Below are 15001 nucleotides of genomic sequence, written 5' to 3'. Positions count from 1 at the left end.
GCATCGCCTGCAACCGCCGACTCGCTCTCCGTTCCGGCCGCAAACGTCGCTGTGTCCTCCTGCCACGACCGGCCGCCGCCTGTCGCCTCCGACCACGAAGCTGCGGCCGCAAGCTCCGCCGCTACCATGCCGTTCGGCTGCTCCGCAACCACCGCCGAAGCGGCCGGAACGCCCTCCCGAATCGATCGGGAGGTTGAAGAAGAAGTTACGGTAACGGGTCGACTCTAAACCCGTTACCGCAAACCCGATAGCCCGGGTCCACCAGTAAGTTAAAAAAAAAAAAAAAAATTGGCACGTGACCCGCACGTGCTGAGTTTTATCGTTATCGGAGCGGGTTTCATTCGAAACCCGAAACCGATAACCCGAACCCGTTAAGGTTCAAAAAAAAAAAAAAAAAAAAAAGAGAACAAAAAAAGAGAAAAAAAAAGAAAAAAAAAAAAAAAAAACTTACCTCTGTTTCTGTCGAACAGAAACCCTAGGGTTTCCGCCGCCGACGCCATTGCCGCCGCCCCTGCCGTGCCTCTCTGCCGCCGGCGTCTTCTCTTCTGTCAACCGAGCCGCGCCGCCCCTGTGTCCGAGCCGTTCGGGTCTCATTCCGCCTTCGCCGCCTCCGGTCGTGCCGCCTCTTGCCGCCGCCGAGATCCGCCTTCGCCCGAGTCCGTTTTCTCCCTCCCGCGCCGCCTCGCCGTCGCCGTCCCCGCCGCTTCCGCGACCTCCTGAGTGCCACCACCGCCGCCGCCTATCCCTCCTTGCTTCACCGCTGTCCCTCCGCTCGCACGCCGCAAAACCACCGCGTCTACCACCATTTCACCGCCTTTTCCCCACGTCTCCTCTTCTTCTCTTCTCCTCCCTTCTTCTTCTTCTCTTCTTCTTCCTCCTTCTCTTCCCCTCTTCCCCCTGCCTCCATTTAAAAGTTAGTCCGGCATCAACTTGGTATCAGAGCCCTTCATCCAGATGATCCTGAGCCCCCGGATTGAGCCAGACTCGTTTATTTGCATATTTATTTTATTATTTTATTTTTGGGCTTATTTGCATTCTAGGGTTTATTTGTGGTTTATTTTATTTCTGGGCTTATTTGCATTTTAGGGCTTATTTGTGTTATTTGTGGGTTCATTAGGATTTATTTCTGTGTAAGGGGGGTTTATGTAAGTTGTGTATTTGGGCCCTATATATAGGGAACTATTTTCATGATTAGGGTTTAATGAATGATTAAGAATTTCTTTTCCCTACGTTCTTTCTTCTCTTCTTCTCCTCTCCTTCTCTATTCTTCCTGCGTCTCTACAACCTCTTCTTCCTTCTCCTTCTCTTGTTCTTCCTTCTTCTCCTCTTCCCCACCGAGCCGCGCCGCCTGCAGTTTCCACCATCCACCACCGCACCCGCCGCTGGAAGACCGCCGCCGGTTCCGTGTCCGAGCGCCCATCAGCCAAGCTCTTCTCCCGTCGGCCGATTCCGTCCATCGCTGAGTACCATCGACCTCCCTTCCCCCTTCTTGCATTCAGTCGGGTCTTCATTGTGGGCTTCATTAGACCCACTGTCAACCACCAAATTCACAGTTGGGCCCAACAAATCTGGCCCTGTTTTCACTTGCCCATCAGGCCACATCCGAGCCCGACCAGCCTGGTCGAGTTCCTTGCAGCAGGCCGCCAGCCCAGCCCGCGCGCTATACTGTAGCACGGTCCAAGCCCAATTGACCGCAGATCCTTTTACTGGCCCGATTCAGCATCTTCTTCAGCCCGTCCCAGAAATTCAGAAGGTTTTTGTGCTGCAGCCCCGAGTCTACGGTTCCAGCTAACTTCGCCCAGTACTGACTTCGTGTTCGAGACTCCACGAGCAGACGATTCTGGTCAACTGCATTCACCACAGGTAATTGGTACTTCCTCCTTTGGGCTTGCTTATCTAAATATGTTCTAGTTCTCTTGCATGACAGTCCTATTTTGAAACTTATTTTCTTGTCAAACTGCAAAAAAAAAAACCTAGAACATTTTCCACCACACCCGTCCTACCTACCAATTAAATCTAAATATTAAATTAGCACACCTTAGTGTCAGGACATCATCAACATCCATAGATCAGATTACTTTCGGACTTTGAATGACTGTAACACGTGTTTGCAACCTAACTTCTTATAGTGACTAGTTTTCTACTTTAATTCTGAAATAACCAAAGTACAAATTAGTAAAATTTAATTTTAAGTTACTTTTGTGAAAAAGTTGCTGATTTCCGAATTCATAGTAGGTTGCATTAGTGGGTTGCATCAGTAGGTTGTCCTGCATCACATTTAGACAATTAGGGTTCATTCGTAGTATTGCATATCATATCACCAGTTAGGGTAGCTCCTGTATGCCCACCCGTAGTGGTAGAGAGTACCTCCTCACTGACTCTCAGACCCCTTCATCCACCATGGACCCCAGAGTCATACAAGATATTCTGGAACAATTAGCTGCAATACGAGCTGATAACGACGAATTCAAACGTGAGATCCGTGCTCAAATACAACACCTTAGGACTCCGGAACCATCATCCCCAATCGCAGCTTACCCCGAGTTTGGTTTGACCACACCGCCTGCAGCTTTTCCCCATCCCCCTAGGAACCAACATCATCCTGATCACCAGCGCGATCTTGACGAGCGACTACTTCGTACCGTGCGAGTAGAAGCCCCCACATTTGCTGGTCAATTAGAGCCGAGCGTGTACCTTGATTGGAGAGCAGCCATGGATAATTATTTTGAGTGGTACGATATGACTGAAGATAGGAAAGTACGGTTTGCCAAAATGAAGCTTATTGGGCAAGCTCACTGGTACTGGCATAACGTTGAACATCGGCGTGAGACCCAGAGGCTTCCACGCATCACCACGTGGGAGGATATGAAAGAGAAACTGAATGAGAAGTATCTGCCATTCTCTTACCGACAACGCCTTATGGATAGGTGGCAGAAACTAACTCAAGGAACTTCAACTGTTGCCGATTACATTGCACAATTTGAGGAGTTTCACATGAGGTGTGGTGTAATCGAAGAGGAGACTATTACTCTTTCTAGGTTTCGAGCAGGACTCCGTGAGGAGATCCAGAAAGAATTGATCCTCCGAGAGATTACTACCCTTGGCCAGGCATACCAATTGGCTCAAGACGTGGATAGTTTTTTACGAGTCCCTGTGGTGAGACGTACCGACTCTCGGTTCTTACCCCCAGGAGCCCGACCTAATCAAAGCCATCTCCCACAACCCAGACCACTCTCCAACCATCCTTCCCAGCCCGGTTCTAGCCAAACACCGACTAGGACGTTTCCAGTGCCTGCTCAAAGTACATCAACTGATAAAGAAAAAGGCATATTAGGGTCCAACCCGCCCTTAAGAAACCAAACCCAGTGTTTCAGGTGCCAGAAGTTTGGCCATATTGCGTCCCAATGTAATGCCAAGACCTATTTGATGACTGAACTGGAAGCAGGAACCCAGGATACTGAATGTGTCGAAGAAGTCTATGAACCAAACATCGAGGATTTTGTAGATGACTTTGGAGACGACAAGACCGGATTAGAATTTGTTCAGACTGAACACCAAAATGAGCCCACTGATAGGAATGACCAAAACCATAGGCTCCATGTGGTGAGGTGCACACTAGCCCAAAGAAAGACCGAACAAGACTGGCGAAGAACCTCCCTATTTTATACACTTATTAAGATCAATGGTAAAACATGCAAAATCTTATTTGATAGCGGGAGTTGCATCAATGCCATTGCGTCTGGAGTTGTTTCTTGCCTTGGCCTAAAATCTACCCCTCATCCTAATCCATATAAAGTAGCCTGGGTAGATAAGACGTCCATTTCGGTTTCAGAAAGATGCCTTGTCCCGATTCAATTCCTATCTTATGAAGACGAGATTTGGTGTGACTGCCTTCCGATGGACGTAGGTCAAGTCATCTTAGGAAGACCTTGGTTATACGATAGGAACGCCACACTTCATGGTCGGTCAAATTCGTGTAGTTTTATGTTCCAGGGTCGGAAAATTATATTGAATTCATTGCCTCCTAGAGAGCCCGTACCTGAGAAGAAGGGCGCTACACCACAAAAGGAAGAGTCACTCCACATCATTACTTCGAAAGAGGTAATGAAAGATATCGAGAGCCATTCACCTGTGTTCGCCCTTGTGGCTAGAGTTATTAATGTGGAGTCAAATGTCGAACACCCGGCCGCCGTAGTTCCTCTGTTGGAGGAGTTTCACTCTGTCTTTCCAACTGATCTTCCAGAGGCACTTCCTCCAATGCGTGATATCCAGCACGTCATTGATCTCATTCCTGGAGCGTCACTGCCAAATCTTCCCCACCATAGACTCAATCCAAACGAGCACACTGAACTGAAACGCCAAGTTGACGAACTCGTCACTCGAGGGTATATTCGTGAGAGTTTGAGTCCCTGTGCTGTACCTGCACTCCTCACTCCCAAGAAAGATGGCTCTTGGAGGATGTGCGTCGATAGCCGTGCTATCAATAAAATCACGGTAAAGTATCGTTTTCCCATTCCTAGGCTGGACGACCTTTTAGACTACATGTCTGGTGCTACCGTTTTTTCCAAGATTGACCTAAAGAGTGGGTACCACCAGATTCGGATTCGTCCTGGGGATGAATGGAAAACAGCATTCAAAACCAAAGATGGACTCTACGAATGGTTAGTAATGCCTTTCGGATTAACAAATGCTCCAAGTACTTTTATGAGGGTGATGACACAGATTTTTCGACCTTTCTTGAACAAATTTGTCGTTGTATACTTTGATGACATCCTCATTTATAGTCAAACTCAAGAGCTCCATCTTTCACACCTAAGGCAGGTTTGTGAAGTCCTGCAGAGAGAAAGCTTCTTTGCAAACCCTAAGAAGTGTGCCTTCCTGACTGATCACGTCACTTTCTTAGGGTTCATAGTATCTTCCAAGGGTGTCTCTGCTGATCCAGAAAAAGTAAGCGCGATAGTCGATTGGCCTGAGCCCAAGACCTTAGCCGAAGTACGCAGTTTTCATGGTCTGGCTACTTTCTATCGTCGCTTCATTAGGAATTTTAGTTCGATAATGTCTCCCATCACAGATTGCATGAAGAAAGGAGACTTTATCTGGACTAAGTCGGCATCCCAAGCATTTAAAGATATTAAGCATAGGATGACCGAAGCACCTGTCTTGCGCCTCCCTGATTTTACTAAGGTATTCGAGGTCGCATGTGATGCCTCTGGAGTTGGCATAGGTGGTGTGTTAAGCCAAGACGGTCACCCTGTCGCGTTCTTTAGTGAAAAGTTAAGTGACGGCAGGTTGCGTTATTCCACCTATGATAAGGAATTCTATGCGGTAGTGCAAACTTTGCGACATTGGCGACACTATTTGCTACTGCAAGAATTTGTCCTGTATTCAGACCATGAGGCTTTAAAGTATCTCAATTCTCAAAAGAAATTAAACTTTCGACATGGCCGATGGATTGAGTTTCTACAAGCCTATACTTTTGTGCTGAAACATAAAGCTGGAGTTGAGAATAAGGCTGCTGATGTGCTCAGTCGACGGATCTTCCTCCTATCCATGATGAGCACTGAAGTAATTGGTTTTGAAAGGATCAGGGAACAATATACCACCTGTCCCGATTTTAGTAATGTATACCTGACCTTACGAGATGGAGTAGAGAGAGAGCACGATGATTTCTTTTTACACGATGATTATCTCTTTCGCTCCAACCGATTGTGTATTCCTCGAACTTCTTTGAGAGATTTTCTAGTATGGGAAGTACACGCTGGAGGACTGTCCGGGCATTTCGGGAGAGACAAAACCATTGAGATGGTGGAAAGACGTTTCTTCTGGCCGAGTCTCAAGAGAGACGTGGCCAAGATCGTCGCTCAGTGCCGCACATGTCAATTAGCCAAACAACGTAAACAGAACACTGGGCTTTACACTCCACTACCAGTTCCTGATTGTCCGTGGCAAGATGTTAGCATGGATTTTGTATTAGGGCTTCCACGTACCTCGACCAAACATGATTCCATTTTTGTAGTAGTGGACCGGTTCTCTAAAATGGCTCATTTTCTACCATGTTCTAAGACTTCTGATGCTTCTAGGATTGCGAAACTCTATTTTGACGAAGTCGTTAGACTCCATGGTCTCCCTAAATCTATTGTGTCCGATAGGGATGTTAAATTTATGAGCTATTTTTGGAAAACTCTTTGGCACATGATGGGTACCAAATTAAAATTTTCCTCTGCCTATCATCCCCAAACTGATGGCCAGACCGAAGTTGTCAACCGAAGTCTAGGGAGTCTTCTCAGATGTCTGGTAGGTGAGCATACTAGGACTTGGGATCTCGTGTTACCAACGGCTGAGTTTGCATATAATAGTTCGGTCAATAGGAACATAGGCATGAGTCCTTTTGAAGTGGTGAATGGTTATAAACCTAGGCAACCCATAGACTTGATCCCCATGTCTCATCAACATAGAGTCTCTGAGTCTGCACAATCATTTGCTTCACACCTGCATTCATTGCATCAGGAGATCAGCAAACTTATTCACTCTAATAACTTAAAATATAAATCCTTTGCTGATTTGCACCGCCGTTATAAAGAATTAAATGTAGGTGATTCAGTCATGGTAAGAATTAGACCTGAACGACTTCCTTCGGGGACGTTCAAAAAGTTGCAATCTCGTAGTGCGGGACCATTCAAAGTTCTAAAGAAAATCAGTTCGAATGCGTATGTTGTAGATCTTCCTGAAGACTATGGGATTAGTGCGACATTTAATATTGAAGATTTAGTCCCATACAAGAAATCAACATTCATTCCTTCTGACCCTTTTGTGGATACATCCACTGTTGTTGATCACCCTGCTCTAGCACCTGCTAGTGAGCCTCCACTTCCACAGTTTCATGCACGCAGAGAACATATAGAACATATATTAGATGAGCAGGTTATATCTACCAGGAGAGGAAGCTACCAACGTTACCTTGTTCGGTGGAAAGATCGACCCGAATCAGATGTGTCGTGGATTTCGCGAGCTGAGTTGCAGCGCCTTGACCCGGATCTTCTGGAGCAGTACGACAGCCGCCCCGATTTACACTCGACGGGGTCGAGTTTTTCTCACCCGGGAGGAGTTGATGGGGACATCAGCTAGGTCCCCATTTTATTTACATATTTGCTTATTGTTATTTCTGGGTTTATTTGTGTTTAGGGATTTATTTGTGGTTTATTTTATTCTGGGCTTATTTTCATTTTAGGGCTTATTTGTGGGGAATTATTTTATGTAAGGGGTTTATTTTAATTGTTCTTATGGGGCCCTATTTAAAGGGAACTTGTAAGCAGATTAAGGTTTTAATGCAGAATTAAAGAACTCTTTTCCCCACGTCTCCTCTTCTTCTCTTCTCCTCCCTTCTTCTTCTTCTCTTCTTCTTCCTCCTTCTCTTCCCCTCTTCCCCCTGCCTCCATTTAAAAGTTAGTCCGGCATCAGCTAGTCTGTTCCCGGGATGATCATCGGGTTAGCCTGGCATCCGAGGGCCGAGCCTCAGGGAATTCCGCTCGTTGGTCGGCCAAGGCTGGCGCAAGCCGAGGCGACCGGTCGGGGCTTCAGGCTAGTCTGTTCCCGGGATGATCATCGGGTTAGCCTGGCATCCGAGGGCCGAGCCTCGGGGAATTCCACTCGTTGGTCGCGCGCCTATCACTTGCCGCTCGACGGGGTTTCTCCGTGGCCAGCTGCGATCGTATTTCTCCTCCTCTCGAAGCGTCGCCTGGGGAACACCAGAAGGCTATTAAATGCTAATTGAGGCGTTACCTGGGAAATCGGATCGACCAGTTGCTGCTTGCGAGGAGTGCCAGTTAAGCGGCCGCGATACGCACGTTCTTCGAGGCGGATGCGGCCTGAGCGCGTGCGGAGATACGTGGGCCGTGGAATACACGCCGCCCGGAGTGTCCTGCATGAAGAATGCAATTAAGGAGAACGACGCTTAGGAGGTCGTGGCTTCTTCCCTTTGAGGGTCGCTAGGAAACATTGCCGTGCGGTCGGTTGGTCGCCTCGGACCTCTCCGATCCCGACCGCCGTGGGGAACCGCATGAGCAAGTGGTACGTGGAGACCACCGCGCGAAGGGCGTTCAGCCCGGGTCGTCCGAGGATAGCGTTGTAGGCTGAGGGAACACGGACGACCAAGAACCCGAGTCGCACCGTGGCTTCTGCGGGTGCGACGCCCGCAGTCACAGGCAGCTCAACGACACCTTCCGCCGGGACAGCGTCACCGGTGAATCCTATGAGGGGGGTGGATATTTTGTGCAACAATTGTCTGGACAAGCCCATCTTTTGGAAGGCCTCGTAAAACAAGATATCAGCTGAGCTTCCACTATCCACAAGAACACGCCTCACATCATAGTTTGCCATAGTGAGGGAGATCACCATGGCGTCATCGTGGGGGGTCTGAACCCCCTTTACATCCTCATCACAAAAGGTGATTACATTGCCGACCCTCTGCCTCTTTGCGACGGCCGCCCCTGACGCCTCCGTCGAGCCCCCTGCATTCCTCACGGGCCGGGGGCAGCCCCCAGTGATAGTGTGGATCACGCCCGCAACGGGTCGATTCTGCTCCCGAGGCTCCGGAGGAGCCGGGTCGGCCGGACGCGGGTCTGCGGGGGGACGTCGGTCGCTCACATATCGACCGAGACGCCCCCGACGGATGAGAGCCTCGATCTCGTCCCGAAGCTGGAAGCAGTCCTCTGTGTCGTGGCCGTGGTCTCGGTGGTACTCACAGTACGCCCGGGAGGGCCTCTTCCCAGGTATCCTCCGCATCTGTCTCGGGGCCGGGAGGTCCTCCCGCCCCTTGATCTCCATAAGGATCTGGGCCCGGGGAGTCAGGAGAGGGGTGTACCGGTTGAAACGTCGGGGCGGAGAACGAGGGCGTGGGGCGCCGTGGTTCTTCGCCGGCGACGGGCTTCTGCACCGACGCTGGGGCGTCGGGCTCCTCCTCTGGCGTACCTCTTTCCGCCTTTTCTTCCCAAGCTTTGGAGGGATCTCGACGGCCTCCTTGCTCCGGTGGGCGGCCGCCTCCTCGGCGTCCGCATACTGGTTCGCCCGGGACAACAGCTCTGGGAAGCTCCGCGGCAGGCGTTTGTCCAGGGAGAAGGTGAGTCTGCCCTTCCGGAAGCCACGCTTCAGGGCTGAAAGAGCTACCTCCTGACTCAGGTTCCGGACCTCCAGCGTAGCCCTGTTGAAGCGGGTAAGATAATTCCGCAGGCTTTCTCCCTCGTTTTGCCGGACATCAAAGAGGGAGTCGGAGACCAGTCGCCGCCGACTACTGACGGCGAAATGAGTGATGAAGAGGCGGGTGAACTGGTCGAAGGACCGGATTGAGTCAGCCTCCAGCCCGGCGAACCACGCCCTCGCCGGGCCACGGAGGGTTGCCGGAAAAGCCTTGCAGAGAAGGGGATCTGATGCTCCGTGGAGGAGCATAAGGGTCCTGAAACTCTCGACGTGATCCCGCGGGTCCGCCGCCCCGTCATAGGGCTCGATCGCCGGCATTTTGAACCCCGGCGGATTCGGGGTCCGCAGGATCCTCGAGGCAAGCGCCGGCTGGGAGGAGATCTCTAAGTCGGTGAAGGGATCTTTGGAATGGCCCTTCAGGACCTGGAGTTGTCGGTGGAGATCGTCCACCCGCCGGTCCAGGGAGCGCGACCGGTGGGTGGGAGACAAGGAGCGGCGAGAGGGGGACCGACTGGAGCGCGGGTTCCTCGAGGACTGGGGGGTCTGGGAACGCGCCCGGGCCCGCCTCTCGTACCCCGCGCAGCTCCGGTGGGAAGGTCCCGGCAGAATGGAGCGTGCTCGAGAATCCTCCTCGCGCCGGCGCTCCTCCCCATGGGAGAGGAAGGAGCGCGGGTTGAGGAGGACAGGCGAACGCTCAGGCAGCAGCGGCTCCTGAGCCCGCTGCGGCGCCCGGGACATCGCACCCTGCAGATTCTGCACCGCCTCCGCGAGGGTGCGAACCTGCTGGGCTAGCTGGTCGAACTGGGCGGCTTCGACCGTCTGAATGGGCGGTGGGGCGGTGGAGTGTTGCTGAGAGTGTGTTGGAGATGCAGCGGCCTCCCGGCCAGAGGCGCGAGAGGCCCCGCGACCGGAAGCATTGGAAGCTCCACGACTACCTCGCCGTGCCATTACGATCGCTCTGAGATCCGGGCCCTTCCTCTAGCGCCAACTGTTGCTGGGGGTCCAAACCGAGAACGATTGGCACAGCGGTGTGAACGGGGTTCCCTTTGAATTGCTTTGGTTGCGCTCCGCCCTCCGCCGGGAAACCTGCAAGCAAGCCTCGCACCACCTCCAGGGTAGTGGGGGCCCTCCGACGATCAAGTCAGGGGAGATCGAAGGAGAAGGAGAAGGAGAGGTAGCAGGTAAGATGATACTCTGGAAAATCTTGCTTCCTCTTTCCCCTTCCCCCCCAGCCCCATATATATCAGGCTGGGGGGTTTTTTTGGGGATTGGTCATCGTGTGGCACGATGGGGTTGCCACTGGCGTGGCCGTTACAGGGCGTCGTGGGGCAGCGCTGGGTACGGCCATGGCAGGGCGTAGTGGAGCTCCGCTTTGTACGGCTGTTACAGGGGATCGTGAGGCAGCGCCGGATTCGGCCGTTGCAGGGAGTAGTGGAGCAGGGGGCCGCGGCGTGCCTCAGGGGAACAGTCTGTTGTTGTCAAGAGATTGCCGACCCGAGGTCGGATTGCTGGATCAAGGGGCAACCGACTCGGGGTCGGACTGTGGAGCCGAAGATATCCGACCCGAGGTCGGATTGCTGGATCAAGGGGCAGCCGACTCGGGGTCGGGCTGCGGAGCCGAAGATATTCGACCCGAGGTCGGATTGCTAAATCAAGGGGCAGCCGACTCGGGGTCGGGCTGCGGAGCCGAAGATATCCGACCCGAGGTCGGATTGCTGGATCAAGGGGCAGCCGTAGTCTTCCTGGGCGCGCGTGCCGGTCACGTGGGGCATGGTGGCTAAGTTCTCCCGTAACAGTATCTAATTTTGACGGCCTACCTTGATTCGTGTTATCTATGTGTTACTTGTTGATTTGTGTTATCTATGTTTTCATTCCATCACTCTTAATTAGATAATCAATGCATTCATTTATAACTTTCATTTGTTTCAAGCCTATGATGCTGCATAGACACTATAAAACAGGGACATAATAATTCTTCCCATATATTATGTAAAATAATGCATACAATTTTATAATACAACAATAAGTAACACAAAAGATGTTATTGCATATCGGGTATCATCTAATAGTATGATGGTTGATATATACAAGCTATTTTTTGTTCAATTGATGAGTAAAATGAGCTTCCTTCAATCTTAATCGTGACCTATGCGAACCATAGAAAAATCTTTTCGCTTTTGGCAGAATCTATTGTATGTATACACGCAAAAGCATAGAATATCCATCATTGCATCAATTAATTTAAAACTGCAGCACATGAGCCATGCAATAACAATCCAAATGCTTTACTAATACAATGATCAATGCCTCACATGCCCGGCCTTAAAATAGTGTCTAGTTAAGATCCGAACTTCCAACCACCAATTGAAGACCTTTCCACATAATATTACAAAAATTAGAGGCCGGCTACTCCAATTCCCTCTTATGATGTATCATCCCTTTAATTAGAGCAACAAATGCCACTATGCTTAAAATAATGCAATTGGATCGACACCCCCGCGGATCTTGACAAGGATAGAGAACGACTTTGATTTGGCTATAAACACTATTATATCCATTCTCCTGCCTTAAATTCCAATACATCTCGAGCTACGGTTCAAGGATAAGAACAAGCCATCCACGACTTTGTTGTGCCGGTTTCCACTTCTCGCCCGGCAAGAAAGAGAGACGTCCCCAGCCACGTCCGGCACGAATATTTCCACCTCCGGCGTCCGTCCAACCCCGGCTACGTAATCAACCATTGAGATTCGCAGCTGCCTCGCCCGCCAGAAGCGCATCGCTATCGTGGTCCACCAACCCAGACGCCCAATGCTCGCCACATGTCACTGAGTCAAGGTGGACGACAACAAATGCCGACCTGGCAGGAGCCTACGTGGAGGAGCGGTGGGCCCCGATGTCGGATTATGTCCGGACAGGGACGCGACAGCGGAGCCCACGGTGTCTGGTCTCAGCACTACACGTCTGACGATGTCCATGGGCCCATTCTAGTTAGTCCGTTCGGTGGACCCCGCAACCATCCGACGGTACGCGTGACATGATCTCGAACCTCTCCATCCCCCCCCGCCTATAAATACCCCTCCATCCTCGCCAGAGCCCTCTCATCCCCGTTACGGCCTCTGATTCCCACCCTCTCTCTCCATCACAGCTGCTGCTCCTAATTCCAAGCAAAGATTAGTAGACCAAATGGCCGTGGAAACCACCATCCCCACGACGACCTCCACATCCCTCGGCCCGGCCGCGAACGAGAAAGATGCCGAGAAGCTCCGTTTTATCGATGAGATGACCGCCTACGCCGACGCGGTCCAGGAGAAGGTGCTGGCCGAGATCCTGAGCCGGAACGCCGAGACCGAGTACCTCCAGAGGTACAAGCTTGGCGGTGCCACCGACCGTGCCACCTTTAAGGCAAAGATCCCCATGGTCACCTATGAGGACCTCCAGCCGGAGATCCAGCGCATCGCCAACGGAGACCGCTCTCCCATTCTCTCAGCCCACCCTATCTCTGAATTCCTCACCAGGTGTGTCTTCGTTAATTATCTAGTTAATTACAAGTATTACTACTAATTTTGGTGTAGACATTTTTTGGCTGCCGAAAAGTAGTGACCTGCGCTTCGAACGTGCTAATTAATATTATTTTGTCTTGTAGCTCGGGGACGTCGGCCGGTGAACGGAAGCTGATGCCGACCATCAAAGAAGAGCTGGACCGCCGGCAGCTCCTCTACAGCCTTCTCACTCCTGTCATGAACCTGTTAGTAAAATCTTTCCGTCTTATCTTACCAATCAATTAATTTAATTACGAGAACAATAAGGGTCATTAGACTGAGTATTGTTTGTTACGTTCGGCGCTCTATATACCAGTTACGTGCCGGGGCTGGACAAGGGGAAGGCCCTCTACTTTTACTTCGTGAAGTCGGAGACCAGGACTCCCGGCGGGCTATTGGCGCGGCCGGTGCTGACGAGCTACTACAAGAGCGAGCACTTCAAGAGCCGCCCCTACGATCCCTACAACGTGATCACCAGCCCTACCCCCGCCATCCTCTGCGCCGACTCCTTCCAGAGCATGTACGTGCAGATGCTCTGCGGCCTCCTCCACCGCCTCCAAGTCCTCCGCGTCGGCGCCGTCTTCGCATCCGGCCTCCTCCGCGCCATCCGCTTCCTCCAGCTCCACTGGGAGGAGCTAGCCCGCGACATCGCCGCCGGCTCGCTCAGCCCCAAGATCACCGACCTTTCGGTCCGGGACTCGGTCGCCGACATCCTGCAGCCCGACCCAGAGCTGGCCGAGTTCGTCAGAGCCGAGTGCTCGACGGGGGAGTGGGCCGGGATCATAACCCGGATCTGGCCTAGTACCAAATATCTGGACGTGATCGTGACGGGGGCCATGGCGCAGTACATCCCGACCTTGGAGCACTACAGCGGCGGTCTCCCGATGGCGTGCACCATGTACGCCTCCTCCGAGTGCTACTTCGGGCTCAACCTGCGGCCGATGTGCAAGCCCTCCGATGTCTCCTATACCATCATGCCCAACATGGCCTACTTCGAGTTCCTCCCACTGGAGCTGGCCGCCACGCGCAAGGGCGACGGCGACGTCCAGCTCGTGGACCTGGCCCGCGTGGAAGTCGGCAAGGAGTACGAGCTTGTGATCACCACCTACTCGGGGCTCTGCCGGTACCGGGTCGGCGACATCCTCCGGGTGACCGGCTTCCACAACGCGGCCCCGCAGTTCCGCTTCGTGCGGCGGAAGAACGTGCTGCTCAGCATCGAGTCGGACAAGACCGACGAGGCGGAGCTCCAGAAAGCGGTGGAGAGCGCGTCGGAGCTCCTCAAGCCATACAACGCCACCGTGGTGGAGTACACGAGCCACGCCTTCACCAAGACCATCCCGGGGCACTACATCATCTATTGGGAGCTCCTGGTCAAGGACTGCTCTCAAGGGAGGACGCCTGGTGGGGAGGTGATGGAGCGTTGCTGCCTGGCGATGGAGGAGGCGCTGAACTCGGTGTACCGGCAGAGCCGGGTGGCGGACGGGTCGATCGGGCCGCTGGAGATCAGGGTGGTGAGGGGAGGAACCTTCGAAGAGCTCATGGACTACGCCATCTCGAGGGGGGCGTCCATCAACCAGTACAAGGTCCCTCGCTGCGTCAACTTCCCGCCGATCCTGGAGCTTCTCGACTCCCGGGTGGTCTCGGCCCACTTCAGCCCGGCCCTGCCCAACTGGTCCCCACAGCGGTCAGGCTAGAACGTGGGGCCCATGTGTTTGTGTGGCACCAAATCCAACACCGACCGGCCGACCGACCTACCTTCTCGGTTCCTCGTCAACGGGCGTGCCGGGGACGGAGTTGCAATTTGTTTCCATATTGTGGACGACGACTTGCTTTCTTTACTTCTTTTCTTCTCTGTATCTTTGTTTTAAAAAGAGCCATCCTCTATTTTCTTCTGCCAAATGGACTAACGTGCTTTAAAAAATGTATTAGCTGTGGCTAGTGGACAACTTCTTTCCTTCTAGTCTATTCCCCGATTTAACGGTAATGTAATGTTCTTCTCACAATGATAGTTTCAATGTAGTGAGTCAAGAGTTTTGTGCTTAAGATAAAAGGAATACCTGAAGAATGACTCCACGTGAGGCACGGGGAGAAGAATTAATAGTTGACCCTGCAATTAATGAAGCTCTTTGTTAAGGAATGTCATTGGGCCCTGTGAGCCAGGTTGGTGGAAGAGAGTTAGGTTTCCATCAGAACACGAAGCCTGGTCAAAGAGAGGCGTTTGAATTCCGGAGGAACCTGTGCGAGACACCGAACCTGGTTTCGTTGCTGGG

General features: G+C 52.0%; 1 protein-coding gene across 1 annotated transcript; it reads left to right on the top strand.

Annotated features, from left to right (window-relative positions):
- Positions 1-12287: 12287 nt before the first annotated feature.
- On the top strand, positions 12288-14691 carry LOC120108159 (indole-3-acetic acid-amido synthetase GH3.8-like). Its single transcript, XM_039121738.3, has 3 exons — positions 12288-12707; positions 12836-12937; positions 13048-14691. The coding sequence occupies exons 1-3, from the start codon at positions 12376-12378 to the stop codon at positions 14423-14425; spliced, it is 1812 nt and encodes a 603-aa protein (XP_038977666.3). The 5' UTR covers positions 12288-12375; the 3' UTR covers positions 14426-14691.
- The last annotated feature ends 310 nt before the right edge of the window (positions 14692-15001 follow it).

This window comes from Phoenix dactylifera, chromosome 15 (assembly GCF_051530095.1).
Source record: "Phoenix dactylifera cultivar Ajwa chromosome 15, Ajwa_hap1_PhDact_Kaust_v1.1, whole genome shotgun sequence".
Lineage (NCBI taxonomy): Eukaryota > Viridiplantae > Streptophyta > Magnoliopsida > Arecales > Arecaceae > Phoenix > Phoenix dactylifera.
Note: the sequence above shows the minus strand (reverse complement) of the source record. Positions and strands in the feature narration are given on the sequence as shown.